Raw genomic sequence first — 17957 nt, forward strand, 5'->3', positions numbered from 1 at the left:
AAATATCAAGATAATTCAGAGATGCTGGCTATGCAATGTATGGCTTGACGAGAGATAAAGAACACATACCGTATACACAACGTCGTACGCCGCACCCCACTCATTGCTGTGCATACAGCGGCCCTCGGTCCCTATCCTTGGATCTTAAAAAATGTGACCGCCGCTGTTCAGCTGCCGTGGCTCGCCCGCCGCTTCAAACACGCCGTCCGGCAGCACACGAATCCCCTGCGCGGAGCTCACATAGTTGCTCATGCTCGTCACGTTGTGCCCACGCTCCACCATGCTCGCAATCGTACTCTTGTCGAAGAGGGCCTCAAACGCCACCAGGTTGGGCACCAGCTGGTCGTGCAGTCGCGGTTCTGCCAACGCCTCGTGCATCGTGAACCCCTGGTCAAGAACACGCCATGCCACCTGCGCGGTGGCAGAGATAATACGGCTGCCGCCAGCCGCTCCCGTCACCAGGAACAGACGCCCCGGTTTGCCCGTCTCGACGCCGGCGGCGTCCACATCCACGTCCTCGGCGATGATGGGCGTGATCGAGCTCAGCGGACGCTTGCCTCCACGAATAAAGTTGGCCGGGCTCGGCGGGTAGCCAAACTCATTGTCAGAGTGGGGAATCGAAAAGTCGTTCATCTGGTTGTTGAGGATAATGCCGCTGTCGGGCGTCATGAGCAACGAGCCAAAGAGCGTGTTGATGGTCGTTGTGCTGCTGACGGCCATGCCCGACCGGTCAGTCGCAACAACATGACTTGTGCCGTGGCCGGGTTGGGCATAGCTACCCGCAGGATTGTAGTCCTTGACGGGTAGTGTCGTGTCGTCACGGATCTTGTGTCGCAGAGTTTTGGCATGCTGGTCCGAGAGTAGGTCGGCCTCGCGGGAAGCGACGCCGTCGACGTAAGCTGGGTCACCCAAATGCGAGCGCGCGCCATAGGCAAAACGCATGGCCTCGTCGAAGCGATGCGTGCTCAGGTTGACGTTGTTCCGCTCGCTGTCACTGCTTCCCGGAGGACCAGACGCGGGGAATTGCTCCATCGTCTTCAGGATGGACAGTGCGACAGCACCCGAAGAGGGAGCGCTCGTCGAGAACAGACGACGGCCGCGGAACAAGGTGCTCACGGCAGGTTTGCTGATGATCTCATAGTTCTTAAAATCGTCTAGCGTCAAGGATCCGTTGTTTTCTCGGATCAGCTTGACCATGTCCTTGGCTATGGTTTCTGTTAGCGCCTGTAAACCTGTAGGGCATTGTCCTTCACAACTCACCCATGGCACCTGTATAAAAGGTCTCGATTCCCTCCTTGGCGAGAGTCTCGAGCGTGTTGGCGTAACGCTTGCGCGTGATGGTATCGCCCAGCTGCAGGAGCGTTCCGTTGGGCGCAAAGTCCTCTGCCCAGATCGGGTCATCAGTGAGAAAAGCCCCCCCCGTCTCTGTAGCCGACTTCATGTAGCGGACAAGGTCGTGCGATACTGTCAAAATTAGCCAGAGCCGACACGTCATAGAAAGGCGATCACCGACTTTGTATCCTACCTGGAAATCCGTTTCTGGCCACCTCCACAGCCGGCATGACCACCGTTTCCCACGGTAGAACCTGCGATCGGTTAGTTATGATCAAATCTACCATGTACACTTAAAAAAGACAGCATAAACATACCCCATATTTGTTGTGCAGGTATTCCAACCCGCGTAGTTCACTGGGAACGGCGACAGCAAGGCCACCAAATACACTACCGAGAACATTGCCGTCGTACATGTTCTCAAACGCTGCTGCTGGCGCCGTTTCTCGGTAGTCAACACCCTCGTAGCTGCCGTCGGATCCGCGTACTAGCAAGAAGCCGCCGCCCCCGATGCCCGAGTGGTACATGCCGATGACGCCCACGCAGAGCGTCGCACCAACCAAGGCGTCTGCAGCGGTACCCTGCCGGTGTCAGTGAATATTCTCCGTTCATGAAGCAGAGATTAGTATAACACATCAGTGCTGACATACTCCCTTGCGCATCAGGTCAACACCGATCTTGGAGCAGATAGCGCTCTCACAAGCGACAGCGCCGTGCGTTCCATACTGGGACGAAGCACTATCGTGATCGGAGTGGCTGTCATGCAGTGGCTTTTGCAACGGCGGAAGTGCTGCCGTCAGCTGTCCTTTCGAGGCCAGCACCAGCAGAACCCATCCCGAGAGCAGCGTGCGGCAATCTTGACGGCACAGACAACGGTCAGCGATGATGCATAAAACCTTTTGAAAATGCGACGGTGAACAGATAGTACTTACGCATTTCTGGGGTGTAACGGAACTGTCACCCTTTGGCGGTTCGAATAAGTCATCAAGCGCGCCTAAAGGAACCAAACCGACACCTGCGCCCAAAAGAAAATCGCAAACGACTCGGGAATGAAAGCAGATACGAGGTGTGAATAATGCCACGACCAGACAAAAAAGCAAAATACTAAGAAGTCAGGGAGGCCGAAAACGGGGGCATCGCCACGGTAAAGACGGCGCTTGTTCTGCCAGCATTTAGAAGGTGCGGGACAGGCACACACTGGAACGAACGTGACGGGCGCCGATAACAGCGGCAGGCAGGAAGGAGCACATGCGCACTTTCTCGCTACAACTGTCTTATTCCCAAAACGGCAGTTGCGAAGTGCCGCAAGTTGGGGCTAGAAGCGCGCCTTTCGGTGGTGGATATTAGCGGCTGTCGGTCTTTTGCAGATAGCCGGCCGCTCGAGCAGCTTCACTGGAAAAGGGCCAGGCCCGGTCTCGCCGCTTACGTACTGTAAATGGCCTGAACGCAGCAACCTGTGCCGTGTACTACAAGCGCTGTAGGGACCGGACTACAGAGGGGTTGGCGTCGCCATCAGGGCCAATCAGCGCAGTGTTGCCAAAGAAAGTGACCTTCACGGCTTAGTCATGTACACGTTTTTGAGCTTCTATGAAAATTGAGACTGATGTCGCTGGTTTCAAACGTCAAGCTCCAAAACGGGTGAAAATACTCACAAATTTTGGGCTACCTTGGTCTTTTCTTTCCACAAAAGTCTTCATGTTGTCCACCTTCAGCAAACGGCTGGTCTTGTCTATACGAACGCTGTCGCTGCACCGCAGCTTGAGTTTACAACCATTGTCTCATTTGACGCAACATTCAACTCCGATCACGACATTCTCGTCTGCATATCTAGCATATCCTGCACTCCGGACGTCTCTATCGTTTGCAACAATGGCGGAACCTGCCAGCATCCAGGTACCGCCCACTTTGCAGCCACATGTGGCAACCCCTGCAAAGTCAACCGCTGCAAAACGGCCGCACCCTGACAGCAGCCCACTCCAGGCTGGTCGTGAGCTCCCGGCGCAAAGCGGTAGCAATGGTGACAACAGTGGAAACAATGCCAATGGAGGTGCCGGTGGTGCCAACAAAAGCAGGAAGCAGCAACAGCAGCGGCCACCCAAGAAGAAGCTCAAGGGCAGCAAGCGGCTGAAGGCCGTAACAGACGGCTCGTCTGAGGAGGTGCTTCTGGCGGACGTGCGGGACTTGCAGAGGGCATTGAAACACCGGCAGGACCGCGAGAAGAGGGACGCCGAGCCAGTTCTCTTCCACGGAGCGCACGGCGAAGAGGTCAAGGCCACAGCCGCTGAAACCACGGATGAAATCAAAATCACGGAAGAGGACGGCGGCGAAGTTCCCGAAGAGGAGCTGCCCGAGCCCGGCTCGGTGATCGAGCTCGACATTGTCGGCCTGTCATCGACGGGTGAGGGTCTGGCCGTCCAGCGCAAACTGCACGAGCTCAGCGACGGGCCTCTGCTGCGGCGGCGGAGGCGCATCTATGTCGTGTCCTTTTCGGTGCCGGGCGACATTGTGCGTGCCAAGGTGTACCGCCACCTGCCACAGCCCAGGGCCGGATCGGGTGAGGACGAGCTGCCACCGACATACTCGGTGGCCGATTTCCTAGAGGTGATCAGGCCGTCGCCCGAGCTGCGCGATCCACAGGGCGACAGCAACCGGGTGCGCTGTCAATACTTTGGCCGCTGCTCGGGCTGCCAGTACCAGATGCTCGACTACGGCGAGCAGTTGCACATCAAGCGCCGCGTGGTCGAGCGTGCCTACCGCCACTTTTCCCAGCTGCCGCCCGAGCGTGTTCCTGCTGTCCTCGACACCATGCCAAGCCCGCTCCAGTACGGCTACCGCACAAAACTGACGCCGCACTTTGACGGCCCGCCGGGATTCCGGCGGAAGAACAAAGCCGCACACCGACTGACAGCGGTCCCCGAGATTGGATTTATGGCGAAGGCGGGTGCAGGTGGTGCGCGCGCGACGCTGGACATTGAGAGCTGCCCCATTGGCACGCCGGCTGTGGGCAAGGGCATGGCGCGGGAGCGCGCACGCGTGGCCCACGACTTTGCCAACTACTCCAAAGGCGCCACGATCCTGCTGCGCGAAAACACCGTGCGGTGTCCCAAGGGCAGCGAGATGAGCGAGGAGCAGAAAAAGGTGGCAGACGATGCCGACACCGTGACCGTCGAGACCGAGGCGCACACGGACTTCAAGACGTGCATCACCGACAACAACGCCACGTCCACCGAGTACATTGACGACTACATCTTTACGAACCCGGCCGGCAGCTTCTTCCAGAACAACAACTCGATCCTGCCGCCACTGACCGCCTACGTGCGCGAGAACGTGGTGCGTCCCAAGGATGCGCACAAGGGCAAGGAGCTGCGCTACCTCATCGACGCCTACTCCGGCTCGGGCCTCTTCACCATCACGCTGGCGTCGACGCTACCCGGTGGCTCCATCGGCATCGACATTGCCGAACAGTCCATTTCGTATGCGCGCACCAACGCGCAACTCAACCACCTGCCGCCCGAGCGCTGCAAGTTCTTGGCGGCCGACGCGGCGCAGCTGTTCCAGAGCGTCATCGAGTACGACCCGGACGAGACGGTCGTGGTGCTGGACCCTCCGCGCAAGGGCTGCGACGGACCGTTTTTGCGGCAGCTGCTGGCCTTTGCGCCGGCACGCATCGTGTATGTCAGCTGCAACGTGCACACGCAGGCGCGCGATGTGGGCATGCTGGTGCAGGGCCACGTGGACTTTGGCGACGGCGCCAACGACAAGGCCCCAGTCGAGACCAGGGACGGCAAGGCCCCGGCGCGTTACGAGATTGAGAGCCTGCGCGGTTTCGATTTCTTCCCGCAGACGGCACACGTTGAGGGCATTGCGGTTCTCAACCGTGTTGATCTGGCGTAGATAAAAAATGTGTAGAAAAAGCGAGAAGGACCATCTTTGCATATATAGCGACGCCAGACCTAAAATGACCCTAATTTATTGACCATGTCCTATGTGCTCGCGAGTTGTCGGTGCAAATTCATGGTACCGGTGAAATACAACATCCATTCCAGTCGTTATTCCTCCTTTACCAGCTCCTTCAATGCAAACACTGTCACCTCGACCACTTCGGCGCGACGGCTGGCCTTGGCGCACTCGGTCAAGATGGACACGCCGTTGGCCGCCTTGACTGCTGTCCTCGCCCTCTCCCCCGTCTCGCCGTCACACATAACCATGCTGTAAATGGCCACAGCGCCACGGTGCCGCAGGTCCTCGCTTTCGGACGCATTGCACAGTCCCAGGATGATCGCGACGCCACGGTCTCGCGCCAGGACACCCTCGACAACGGCCTCGTATGCCAGCAGGGACGCAAGCGCGCCACCGGCGGCATTTCGCGTGCCAGCGTCCTCGGCATCGGCCAGGGCCACCAAAATGTTGAGCCGGTTCCTGGCCGCAGGACTGCCGTCAGCGTACATGAGAATGCCCTCGGGCGCCTGCACCAGGTTGCAGACGAGCTCAACTGCGGCGCGCGTGATGCGCTCGTTGTTGGACAAGATCTGCTCCTCGACGTCGGGCCAGGCGGCGCGCAGGATCCCTCCGCGAGTGTCGTCGTCCGTGGATGCGAGGTTGGTCAGCGCCATGAGCGATTCAAATGCAGGCAACAGGTCGTACGAGTCGTCGTCCTTTTTGAGGAGAGATGCCAGTGGGCGGATAGCGGCATGGATGGGCACTGGGCGCGTGCCGCCAAAGACGTGTGCCGGATTGGTCGAGATGAGAATGCGCGCCAGCGCTTGGGCAGCCGTCCGTCGCGCCAGAGACATGTCGGCGCTGCTGCTCGCACCATCAACGGCGCCCAGGGCATTCCACGCGTCAATGAGCAGCCGCACGGCACCCTGTTGTGCCAGCTGGCCACGCAAGCTCTGCGTCATGGACAGCGCGTGGATGATGCCGACAATCAAAGATAGTGAGGCGGCCGAGCCATTCTTGCTATGCGAGACCAGAATCGGCGTCACGCCCGCGGCAAAGACCTTTTGACACCGCTTCGACACATGCTCGTCGTCGTTGAGCGGATCGGGCTTGGCGCCCGATTTACCGGCCGCGTTGGCGTACGCCTTGAGCTGACCCAGCCGCCTCTGCTCCTCAGATTGTGGTGGCTGGTACCGCGTCAGGTTGGAGAAGATGCTCAACGCACCGTACGTCATTGGCGATCGCGGTGGTGCGGTTTTCAGTGTCTTGACGAGGTTGGAGAGGAACGCGCTGTCATCTGCCAGCGCTTGCTTGACTTTGGGCTGCAAGGACGCGTACGCCAAGCCTTCAACGGCGTGGGAGCTGTCGTGGTCGGGATTGCTCGCCAGCAGGCCAGTAAACATCTTGCTCAAGTCCTCGATACTTGTTGTTGCCGTCTCGATACGGCCGTCGTCCTTCAGTTCCTCGACTCTGGCGGTTGGTTGTGGTGGTAACGTTGCCTTAGGTCTGGAGTTAGTTAGATTTGAAGCCAAGGAGCATGCGGTAACGTATGAGACTAATCATGGAAGAAAAAACGAAATGATACCTTGAGCTTCGCGAGAATCACAGCCGCCAGATTCTGAACCTGGCGCGAGTGGCGGCGCATGGAAATCGAGCCCTCGCCGAGACTGCCGTCGGGATTGGCCGCGAACATGTCCTTAACCACATCGTCGGGGTCCTGGTCGACAATCTCCTCGAGCCATTCGACGCAGTACTTTTGCACTGCTTCGCGGCATGCGGCGTTCATACACGCCACATTGAGCATGTCGAGGCAGGCTGTCTCGACCTTGCGGCTCTTCCACTTGCGGCGCATCAGTGGGCCGAGGCTGGGCAAAAAGCCCTCGCCCAAAAACATCTGCGCCGTCAGGTCCGGCACGATGGGGAACACGGCGGCGGCGACGCAAAAGGCCACAATGTAGTCGTCATAGGTGCCGCGCTTGACCCGGTCGTAAAAGAACTCGGTCAGCTTCTGAGCACCGTCGTCGCCAGCCGCTTTGAGATAGGACGACGTGGTCAGCGTGGCGTGACCGCGCACAACATCAGGCTGGCGCATGTCGAGGTAGCTGAGTAGCGTGTCGGCGCAGTCGGAGTCAATGAGCTTGCAAATGGATGCCTCGCCATTCTTGGTGGCCTCCACATCGTCATTGAGCACCTTGGTCAGGCGGTCGAGGTCGCGGACGGTCTCGTCGTCCTCCTTGCCGCCCTCCATGAGCCCAGCAAACAGGAGCAGTGTCTGGTCCTCGCGGGACAGCTCGGACGTCTGGGTCGGCGACGAAGCCCTGCCCGTGGCAGCAGCCGCATCTGTGCTGGGAGCGGCAGCCATTGTGGTTGGTGGATGCTGGAGCTCGTCTCAGTCGGGGGAGAATGCGATGGCCTGGGCCGATTTGTAAGACCTCTCCAGCAACACAGTGTAGTTCCCAATGCGAACGAAAATGGCAATGTGATTGACAGCAAGATCAAAACAAAACGAAGACTAAGGATGACTGACGAAATGAAAGAGGAGACAAATTGAGAACAAGAAATATTGAGAAATTGACAACAGAAAACGGAAGAAAAGCCTGTCGAGATGAGGCGATACAGTCATATCACCAATGACGCTGCTTGTGTGGGCCGACGACTGATAGAGCTTTCTCTAGCGCCCCTCCAATGTCCCATACGCCAAACGGTTAGCAGGGGCGCATAATCGCGTCAGGACTGGCGTGTTGATGCTGTGCATTGGTGGCGTCTCTTATCGAGATACAAAAACGAAGCTGGATTGGAGGTTGGAGGGGCCAAAGCTACATAGTAGCTTCACAGCCCAAAGAAGTAGAACTGCGTGGGGCAATCACGTGGGGATAGATGGTCAACAGTAGGCTGCCTGCGCCTGGCGAAACTTGGAAGCCCTTGGCTCTGTCGTTTTTAGTGCTTGAGCGCATCGCTTAGTATCATCACAGTAGTCAACGTTCATTTTTGCCTCGTCGTCTGCGTCTCTCAGCTGCCCCTTGTATCTCAGATCGCAGCTGCTTGAGGCCCTTGGTCGGACTCCTAAACCTTTTTTGACGTTATATTCTTCCCCAGGGGCCACATAAGCGACTGCCGTCGACTCGTTGTGTCCCCAGATGATGAGAATACATATTCTGAGCCTTTACGAATAGGCCACACAGAGCGGCCAGCCGCCCGCCATGGACGCCGTCGATGCGTCTGCCCACTACGAGGTCTCTGCGTCGGCCGAGACCCCGGCCCTTCTGACTATCGTCCTCGACACGAACCCGCGCGCCTGGGCCGCGCTGGCCAATACTCTGCCACTCAGCAAGGCCATCGCCAACATCCTCGTCTTTGCCAACTCACATTTGGCCCTTGGGAGCACCAACCAAGTCGCCGTCATTGCCTCGCATAGCAACAGGGCTATATGGCTGTATCCGTCGCCCCAGGAAGTGGCAGCAACGGCGGCCGCAGCTACGGCGGCCACGAAAGCACGACGGGCAGCGGCGGCAGCCGCCAATGGTGGTGACAGCGACGATGTACCCATGACCGACTCCGACAGCAATGGAAACACGCATTCTAATGGCAACGGGAACGGCAACGGCAACGGCAACGGCAACGGCAGCAACATACCACAGACCGTGCCCTCCTCTGCCAACAAGTTCCCACAGTTCCGCGAGATCGAGACCACCGTCCTCAAATCCGTCCACGACCTCGTCACCAGCACCACCGAGCGCGACCTCGAAGAGACTACAACCCTGCTATCGGGTGCCCTGACACTCGCCCTCGCACACATCAACAAGACCGCCATCCTGATCCCGGCAGCGGCGGCGGCGGCGGACGGCAAGGGAAGGCCGTCTGGCCAACAGGGCAGCAGCAGTGGCAGTGCCGGCAAGGGTGTGGGAGGCGGGCCAGGAAGTGCGCCCGGCAGCGACGGAAAGACAAAGGGCGACGGCAGCGCCTCGTCAGACGATGTTGGCCTGCATGCCCGCATCCTCGTCATCTCTGTGTCGGACTCGTCCCCGGCGCAGTACATTCCGACGATGAACGCCGTCTTTGCCGCCGCCCACGCCGGTGTCGCCATTGACGTTCTGGCCCTGCGCGGTGCAGCCACCTTCCTACAGCAGGCCGCCTTCATCACTCGCGGCACATTCCTGGCACCGCCAGCGCCCAGCGACAGCGCCGACGGCCACGGCCTCCACACGCAGGGCCTGTTGGCGTACTTGATGCTGGGGTTCAGCGCGGCCTCGGCGCGCGACGTGGCCAACGCGCTCGTGCCCCCGAGTGCTGATGCGGTCGACTTCCGCGCCGCGTGCTTCTGCCACCGGCGTGTTGTCGACACTGGGTTCGTGTGCAGCATCTGCCTAAGCATCTTTTGCGAAGTGCCCGAAGCACCCGCCGGCGACGAGACAGCCGGCGGTCCACCGACAACCGAGTGCCTAACGTGTGGGTCACGGCTGCGACTAGGTGCCTACGGTGCAAAACCGGCCGTGGTGCCGCGTCCGAAGAAGAAGAAGAAGAAGCGGCTGGGTGGCGCCGCTGGTGGCCGCGAAGAGACTGGCAGCACAGTCGGAACACCCATGACCTCGTGATGGGCCTTTCGCCTAGTATGCATAGCCTGACTTGCTGTTTACTTTTTATTCTTCCCATGGGTCGGATGGCTCCGGTGGCTACGAAAATACAATCTGGCGTTTGGGATTTCAGTTTTAAATTATAATGCATTGCGCGGGGACTGGTCATACAAAATTGCATCCAGAGTTGTATGGATTTGCAAAGTTTAGGTTTCGTTCACTATGTTCTGATTGTGTTTTTACTCTTTTTTTTTACGTTTTTTTTTAAAAAAAAAAAACTATATTTTATAGAACGTCACGATTTGAGTTTGAAAATGACTTTGTCCTTTACCAATAATTCTTATTCATTCCAACTAATAAAACGCAACGTTACTTGAGGATATCTAGGGTCTAGGTGAAGAGAAAGAGGACATAAAACAGCAGAATGTAGCAAAACAGAAAAGGGGTCAACAGACCAATTGTCCCGGGAAGCCTACTGGCCTTTCGGCCTGTGCCAAATCACATACTCGCCTTTCGTCGCACGAACGCAAAGGGCCAATATAATGCCAAGTATACACAGCTCATTCTCACCACGTCGTAGGCAGACGGACTCTCAGTTGCGCTTGATCTTGCGACCGCCCCTAGCAACGCTTTCCCGTGGACCCAGCCGAGAGATGACCACCAGCGGGTCGTCCTCGTTTGACGACAAAGAAGCCAAGGCAAACGAGTCTGTGTTGTGGGCGAAGTAGAAATAGACGCCTCTGTTGGTCTTTTTTGCCGCCATGACACCAATGGCACCGCCAGAGATTTGGTTGCGAACGCCCGGGTGGTTCATAAAGTCGTCTGTCACAAACGACTTCATGATCGCATCATCGTCGTATTCAGTATCAAACGACCCGCCGTCGGTCCGGCGGTTGCCGTGGTAGAGGCGTTGGGCACAGGTGTGTGATGCCATCGTGGTGGCCATGTGCTCACCCGTCCCGCTGGTGACGGCTGCCACGGAGGTACCTCGGCTGTCCTTGGGATCTGCGGGAATTACGGCCGTGCCAATGCCTACTAGGGCCGCGGGTCCGATGCGACCCGAGTGTTTCATGCCGATGCCACCCGACGACGAGCCAGCCGCGATGTTGCCGCGGAGATCAATTGCAATAGCACCGATAGTGTCAGTGATGATGTCCGTGTCGTTGTCGTGGAGTCCGATCTCGGCATATCGAAATGGGTTGCCGGCCGCGTACTCGTCCGCAGCGGTACCTTCGGCAAAATGGTCAAGGGGATGGGACATGGCGCCCGAGATCGACGGGAGCTTGTGTACTGGCTCGTCCGCGAAGCTTCCGTCTCCGCCGCTACTGCTTCGTCTTTTTCTGCGGGTGGCTGCCTCATCATTGCTGAATAGGTCATAATCACCCAGGCGAAATCGTTTGTGACTGGACTTCGGGTTCCTAGCAGGCCAGGCTTCTACCTTCCCAGCCGCAGTGGACGACGAGGTTTCTGTTTTGACAGTCGTGGTTCCCAGCGACGCTTGGGTATATTTGCCATAGGCTGGTAGGTGCCCAGCTGGCCGGCCGTCGTCAGGTGGCTGAGAGCTACCGCTCGTAATCGAGGCCGTAACGGTCGGCCCCGACACTGCGATTTGTTGTGCGTTTTGTACTGACTTCATGCCAGGACAGGCACCGGGAGGACCGCCAGGAACAGATTGTGGATCGACTCGGGACTTTGAGGCAGCGCCAGAAGCCAGGCTGCACCGGATAGCTGCCTCTTCGGCATTGATTAGATCTTGGCGCCAGCGATAGAAACGGTCCTGGGCGCCCTTGGAGATGAGCTGCTGGTGTGGAATAAGACGCATGCCGTGCTCCTGTGCAAACTGAGCCGCACCATGGCCGACGAGGATATTTGGCGGTATACGCCTCAGCGACAAGGGGATATTGCTTCGGTCATAGATCAGACGGGCCAGCGAGATTGGATTCTTGATCACTAGAGACGGCAAGGGAACGGGTTAGCAAGATGACGAGAGCCTTGCGAAAGAGCATGTCCTAGACACCATACTTTGGGCGGATCCACAGGCACCACTGCGGCCAAGATGGTCGACAATAGTTGCATCACCCTCCACAACACCGTCAATGGAGAGATTGCTTCCGTAGCCGGCATTGGTGATCTCTTTGTCTTCTAGGCACTTGATTGCTGCCTCGACCGCGTCAACAGCGGTGCCTCCGGCTTTGAGAAATTTCATGGCCAGGCGGGCAGCTCTAACGACAGTCAGTGTGAGGGAGACAGGGTTGATGAAAATGCATATCTGGATTAAATCGGGGGGAGATGAACGTACTCGCTGCACGCTTCTAGATGCACGTGCTCGTTGGTGGTGCTGTGGAAGCCGGCGCCGGCATGGATAAAAATAGCCGCAATGGGACCCTTTGTCTTGGAACGGAACAAACGCTCCGTGAGCCCGTCTGTTGCTGAAGCAAAGACGGCTGCGTCCGGACTCGGCAATTTGTTGGATGGCAGCGGTCCATCTGTAGACGAGGAGGCAAGCCCAGGATCGAATCTTGGATTTGCCGTCACAGCGTTGTGACGACGGTCCTCTGCTGCACCAACGACGTCAAAACCCGGCACTGACAAGAGTTCGTCTCTGTCACAACTGCTTTCCGGAGAAGGACTGAGGCTTGGAAATGGACTAGAAGAAGGAGTCATGATGTCGATGTGGTGTTCGGCCGAGTGGTCGGTCTGGGGCTGTTGATTGTCGACGGGGGACCCTAGTTTGCCATGTCCCATTGAAATTGCTTGCGGATTCATCTACACAAGCGGTCGACAAGGAGGAACAGAGTAGCAGTCCTAGCAGGTGACGTAGAGCAATATCTTGTGTGGCGCTGTAGACAGAGGGCTGGCTGCGAGAAGGCCCTCAATGAAGAGTGACTAGTGGGTCGTTGGGGATGTATCCAGCAAAACAGGAACCTCGTAGGAGTAGCGTTGACTTAGGGAAAAAGAAAAGAGAATTTAAAAATGACCAATAAAGCTGTTCCAAAAACAACAAAGTTGAGCCAAGACTGAGGGAGCGGTGTAGATAGACCTCAATCCAATGTGATCTAGGGATGAACGAATAGCCAAGGAAGCGTGGACAGACGAAACGACGAAAGGTCGCCAGGGAGAAGATACTAATCTCACAAAGAGACGAAGCACGACGTGGAGTGGACAAGATGAAGGGGGAGTAGGAGTGCAAGGTATCGTTGGCAGGAGGATGGTGACTGAGACGCACGCCTTGCCTCTCGTCATGCAGAAGTCCGGTCACGGCTGACGCGTGATTGCCTTGTCTACCCAAACGCTGCAACGAGCGAGGAAAGAGAAGGCGCGACGGGCGGGCAAGAAAGAGGGGTCAGTAGATTATGTGTAGGTCCGTGGTAGGAAAAGAAGTCACGGCGGAGAATGGCGGGCTTCGTTCGTCGCATTTGAGATAGAGCTCAGCAATGTGGTTTCCTGGAGCAATCTCTACGGGAGGAAATAGAGGAAGGAACGAACGTATAGATCTCCCCTGCCACAATGGCCTCATTTAACAACGTATGTCTCCATGGACATCTAGGCCATTTCTGTCTCTCTTTCAAGTATTCCTCCCCGGCCTGTCCCTGAGCCCCAATGTATGTTCTAGTCGAGTTTGTTTTGGAGAAAGTTGCCGCCGACGTCGAGGTCGTTGTTGTGAGATTATGTAAGGCGAGAAAATACAGAAGCCTGTATCCAACGATATGCACGTGACCATATTAGCGCACTTTGACATTTGGCACGATGCTAGGCGTAAGCTGCCCCGTTTAAGCAGGAGGCACCAGTGAGCAGGGGCGCCCCTCACCCCCGCCAACCACCTACCACAGCCACACGGTCGACGGGTCGCCGCAGACGCTCCCAACTTCCTACATCGTCATCACCTCTCCTCTCCACCTCTTTTCCCGACAAACCCGCACGTTGTCGCAAGGAGAGCTGCTGATCCGCGGCCCTTCTGTTCGTCTTTCAAACCGCAACAATGGCAAACCAAACGCCGGCCGTTGTCATGGACAAGTATGCGCCAATCCCTCTCCTGCCCCCCCTCTGCGACTCCGGCATGGTCAGTCGTCCTCTCGTTTAGCTCAACGGCTTGAGCGGCTTGCGGCCGGCTTCTATCGCATTGGCTCCGAGAATCTTCCAATTCCAGGCGTGACCGTCTTCTTTCATTGTTTGCGTTGCTAACACGTCTTCTCTGATCTGCAGCGGCACCGGTTTCTCGAAGCTTGGTAGGTTCCAGTATGCATCGCGATGCTCCTCGAGCTGCTGCCTAGTTGCCTCGCGCAGCGATCAACAGCGGGTTTACGGACCATGAACCGCTAACGACGATGTCTCCGCTCAGGTTTCGCCGGTAACGACTCTCCCTCTTTCGTGTTCCCGACGGCGATTGCAACAAAGTCCGGTGCAGGCAGCGCAGGTACCGGTGCTGGCCGGCCGTCTGTCGCGAACAAGCCGTCCTTCCTGACCGGCGGCGCCGGCCCTGGCGGTCACCTGCAGGCGAAGCGGGGTACGGAGGACCTGGACTACTTCATCGGCGACGAGGCGATTTCGGCGTCGTCCGGACCTGGCTATGGCCTGCACTACCCTATCCGGCACGGTCAGATAGAAAACTGGGTAAGGCACGGGGGCGGCGGATGCTGCACGCTGTGGAGGGATTGTAGGGAGAACGTGGGCTGACGAAACCGAACAGGATCACATGGAGCGCTTCTGGTCCAACTCCATTTTCAAGTACCTGCGCGTCGAGCCTGAGGACCACTACTTCCTTCTCACCGAGCCGGTATGTACCTTCCAGCCTCCATGGCACATATGACTGTCCCATATATGGACGATGCGCACCATGAGTTTTCTTTTCACGCAGTAGATGTGCCATTTTCTGACCCCCGCAGCCCTTGAACCCGCCCGAGAACCGCGAAAACACGGCCGAGATTTTCTTCGAGTCGTTCAACTGTGCCGGTCTCTACATTGCTGTGCAGGCCGTGCTTGCGCTGGCAGCCTCGTGGACGTCGTCCAAGGTGACCGACCGTTCGCTTACGGGTACCGTCATTGATTCCGGTGACGGTGTCACGCACGTCATCCCCGTCGCCGAGGGCTACGTCATCGGCTCCTCGATCAAGTCGATTCCGATTGCCGGTCGCGACATTACATACTTTGTGCAGTCCCTGCTGCGCGACCGCGGCGAGCCAGACTCGTCTCTCAAGACGGCCCAGGAGATCAAGGAGGAGTACTGCTACGTGTGCCCGGACATTGTCAAGGAGTTTGCGCGCTACGACCGGGACTCGTCGCGCTTTGCCAAGCATGCCGCTGTCCTCGCGGGCGGCCGCAAGGTGTCGGTGGACGTTGGGTACGAGCGCTTCCTGGCGCCTGAGATTTTCTTCAATCCAGAGATCTACAGCTCCGATTTCCTCACCCCCCTGCCCGTGGTGGTGGACGGCGTGATCCAGTCGTCGCCCATCGACGTGCGGCGTGGTCTGTACAAGAACATTGTGCTGTCCGGTGGCAGCACGCTGTACAAGGACTTTGGTCGGCGGCTGCAGCGCGACATCAAGCAGCTCGTCGACGCGCGCATCCGGGCAAGTGAGGTGCGCAGCCACGGCGCCAAGAGCGGTGGTCTGGAGGTCCAGGTCATTACGCACAAGCGGCAGCGGCACGGCCCCTGGTTCGGTGGCAGCCTGCTCGGCCAGACGCCCGAGTTCCGGTCGTACTGCCACACGAAGGCTGAAGTAAGTTTATCTCATAGTCTCGTGTCGGGCCCATTGCTGGCCGTCGCATATGCTTCTCGTCTGGCTTTCGTTTTCCGGCTTCGGCTCGACATCGGTCTTGATCTCGCGCAGCCGTGTCGATTGTTTCTTGCGTCTCGTGTCTCAGCTAACCTCACCAACAGTACGAAGAGTACGGACCTAGCATTGTCCGGAGGTTTGCCCTTCTGGGTGGTCCCGGCGGCTCATAAATGGGAGACAGAGGGGATGCTTTTGTTGATGCGAAAAGGAACCTCAGAGGAGATCCAGGGTCCCCAAAATATGGCCGCGGGAATGTCGAAACGGATACGAAGGGGTCTTGGTTGGGGAACGGCCCAGGCGACGTGTAGAATAGCAAACAACGACAGCTACAATGCGAAAAGGTGGAAGAAACATTACGGAAAGTGCACCAGCAAAGAGAAAAGATACAAGGAGAAGGCTGGAGGTGCTCTTTTCCGTGCCAGTGCTCAGCTCGGAGACCAGATGTGATATCATTTCAAGTTATCCCTACTCTTGCTACTCTTTGCATGCTCGATAGGGACTGTGTGCCGTCGGTTGATTGCTGCAGCCACCTTTTGATGGCAGCCTTGTGTAGACTTGTAACGTGCTTAGTTTGTGTCGTTCAAAATTCTGGTGTAAGTCGGCTTGTCGGCCAACCCTTGTGGACCGCACTTTCCCAGCAAAGAATCATCGCCACTTTACTCTGAGAAAAGGTCCAGGGAACGCAGTAACCTCGTTCTCAAGACTTCCCTGTTGTCGCTGTGGAACGAGTTCCCGTTGCTTACGGAGATGCCCGTTTTTCTTCTTCAGATTTCAAGCATGCTATGCTGCGGAATCTTGTATCCGCATAATTGATATGTGTCTGCCCCGTATTGGTGCACAATCCAGTTACTTATTTAAAAAATCAATGATAATAAACTTATACATCGAGATATGTTTCCGCTTTTCCTCGAATCTCCTCATCCCCGGCTTCCTGTTTTATTCCTTCCCTTGCCCCATCCCGTAATTAATTTTATAGCTTCGGTATGCTTCCTCCTGCGTTTATATGTTTCGTTGGCGTGGAACGGATCCGCAGGGTCGGGCGGAACAAGAGATTTGCGGGTAGGATGGAAGAGGCGACGACAAGGAAACAATTGGGGAAAGAACGCGGAGGAAAACACACTGAGGTACCACGCATGGTGAAGCGCATATCAGATTGTCAGAGCGAACATAGCAATATACACAGGGTGCAGGTAGTCCGGGGAAAGGAGCCCGAAGGATTAATCGTCATCACCATTGACCGCACAAAGTGCGGAGTACGGTGTACATTAGCTCTCCGTACGATGTATTATTCCTTTTACATGCCCCTAAGCCAGACGCCCGGTGTAGTGAGAAAGCTGTGCATTTTCTGGAAAATGTCTAGAAGGGCAATAGATTGTGAGGTTTAATTATTGGCCAGTTCCTCTACCCCAGACGTCGGATTTTTCTTGTTCTCTTTTGGCGAACAGACAGCACTCACCAAAATATCTTGCCACATCTTTTCACGTATCGTCTTTGTGATTGTCAGTTCTTTTTCCACTTGACCTGCTGTGTCACTTGCAGCTTCCCCGCTGCGCCTGAAGGGCTTTGTGGCGGCCTCGTGCGTTCGTCCCTGAGGAAAGGGTTAACGTATCTCCAATTTTTTTGAGGCGATGATCAGAAGCGGCTACCGATGTTTTGTTAGTTGCGGGGTCCCGTTTGGACCGGAGAGGAGTTGTGTGAGCGGAACCGCAATGTTGGAGAAGACATGCCGCAGCAATACAAGGCCGTCTCCCGCGCAGTGGTCTCGAACGAGTGACGCACGAAAAGACATATCAGACAGGCCGACAAACTAGATAGAGCTCATGGTACCGACTCGTTGGGTTGGCTGTTGAGAGAAAACAAGCAGCTGCTCCTCTCCTAATAGTCCCCCTTTCGCATGCTATCCCAAGACGTAACACGACATGGTCAGTCTTTCCATCGATCCTGCTCATTGAGTGTACATGCTCCCCGTGTCCAGCCCTGGTGGTGGCGGGACCGCCATGCAAGAGGGCTGACGGGGAGTCCGGCCGTTGATTGGACTGATGGGCTGATGAAAGGGCATATGTGCAAAGTCTGGCCCCGGAAACGGGGTATGGCAGTAGGAAGGGAAAATGGGGAGATTTGAGGCATCAGAAAACACACCACGCCCTGAATCAGCTGTTAGTTAGCCGAGACTGCGGGTGGCGTTGTGCAGGAAAGGTAGCATTAGCAACGGTAATTACAGTGTCACAATTTGCAAGTCGGGCCTGGCCATTTTCTTGCTTTCTTTTTCAGTAAGGGATCGCGTATGTAGCCCGTCACACCTCTCCAAGCGCTTGGCACTGCCGGGCAGAATTCGAAACAA

The 17957-nt window shown here is 56.8% G+C and overlaps 6 protein-coding genes across 6 annotated transcripts; 3 read left to right on the forward strand and 3 right to left on the reverse strand.

Annotated features, from left to right (window-relative positions):
* Nucleotides 1-144: 144 nt before the first annotated feature.
* SPBR_06804 (gamma-glutamyltranspeptidase) lies at nucleotides 145-2268 on the reverse strand (the record flags this gene model as incomplete). Its single annotated transcript, XM_040765060.1, has 6 exons — nucleotides 145-1214; nucleotides 1261-1464; nucleotides 1526-1586; nucleotides 1650-1913; nucleotides 1983-2188; nucleotides 2265-2268. 6 exons carry the CDS (start codon nucleotides 2266-2268, stop codon nucleotides 145-147), a joined length of 1809 nt encoding a protein of 602 aa, XP_040617234.1.
* Nucleotides 2269-3201: 933 nt separating this feature from the next.
* SPBR_06857 (tRNA (uracil-5-)-methyltransferase) lies at nucleotides 3202-5226 on the forward strand (the record flags this gene model as incomplete). The annotated part of the gene is made up of 1 exon (XM_040765113.1): nucleotides 3202-5226. The coding sequence occupies one exon, from the start codon at nucleotides 3202-3204 to the stop codon at nucleotides 5224-5226; it is 2025 nt and encodes a 674-aa protein (XP_040617235.1).
* Nucleotides 5227-5381: 155 nt separating this feature from the next.
* On the reverse strand, nucleotides 5382-7633 carry SPBR_06738 (uncharacterized protein; the record flags this gene model as incomplete). The annotated part of the gene is made up of 2 exons (XM_040764994.1): nucleotides 5382-6770; nucleotides 6857-7633. 2 exons carry the CDS (start codon nucleotides 7631-7633, stop codon nucleotides 5382-5384), a joined length of 2166 nt encoding a protein of 721 aa, XP_040617236.1.
* Nucleotides 7634-8471: 838 nt separating this feature from the next.
* SPBR_07256 (transcription initiation factor TFIIH subunit 3) lies at nucleotides 8472-9863 on the forward strand (the record flags this gene model as incomplete). The annotated part of the gene is made up of 1 exon (XM_040765510.1): nucleotides 8472-9863. The coding sequence occupies one exon, from the start codon at nucleotides 8472-8474 to the stop codon at nucleotides 9861-9863; it is 1392 nt and encodes a 463-aa protein (XP_040617237.1).
* Nucleotides 9864-10434: 571 nt separating this feature from the next.
* Nucleotides 10435-12506, reverse strand: SPBR_06835 (taspase, threonineeeee aspartase, 1; the record flags this gene model as incomplete). The annotated part of the gene is made up of 3 exons (XM_040765091.1): nucleotides 10435-11792; nucleotides 11865-12064; nucleotides 12142-12506. The coding sequence occupies 3 exons, from the start codon at nucleotides 12504-12506 to the stop codon at nucleotides 10435-10437; spliced, it is 1923 nt and encodes a 640-aa protein (XP_040617238.1).
* A 1315-nt stretch (nucleotides 12507-13821) lies between these two features.
* On the forward strand, nucleotides 13822-15786 carry SPBR_06894 (uncharacterized protein; the record flags this gene model as incomplete). Its single annotated transcript, XM_040765150.1, has 6 exons — nucleotides 13822-13856; nucleotides 14046-14068; nucleotides 14182-14453; nucleotides 14530-14616; nucleotides 14726-15559; nucleotides 15721-15786. 6 exons carry the CDS (start codon nucleotides 13822-13824, stop codon nucleotides 15784-15786), a joined length of 1317 nt encoding a protein of 438 aa, XP_040617239.1.
* Between the last annotated feature and the right edge of the window lie 2171 nt (nucleotides 15787-17957).

This window comes from Sporothrix brasiliensis, assembly GCF_000820605.1.
Source record: "Sporothrix brasiliensis 5110 chromosome Unknown Cont20, whole genome shotgun sequence".
In the NCBI taxonomy this organism is placed as follows: Eukaryota; Fungi; Ascomycota; class Sordariomycetes; order Ophiostomatales; family Ophiostomataceae; genus Sporothrix; species Sporothrix brasiliensis.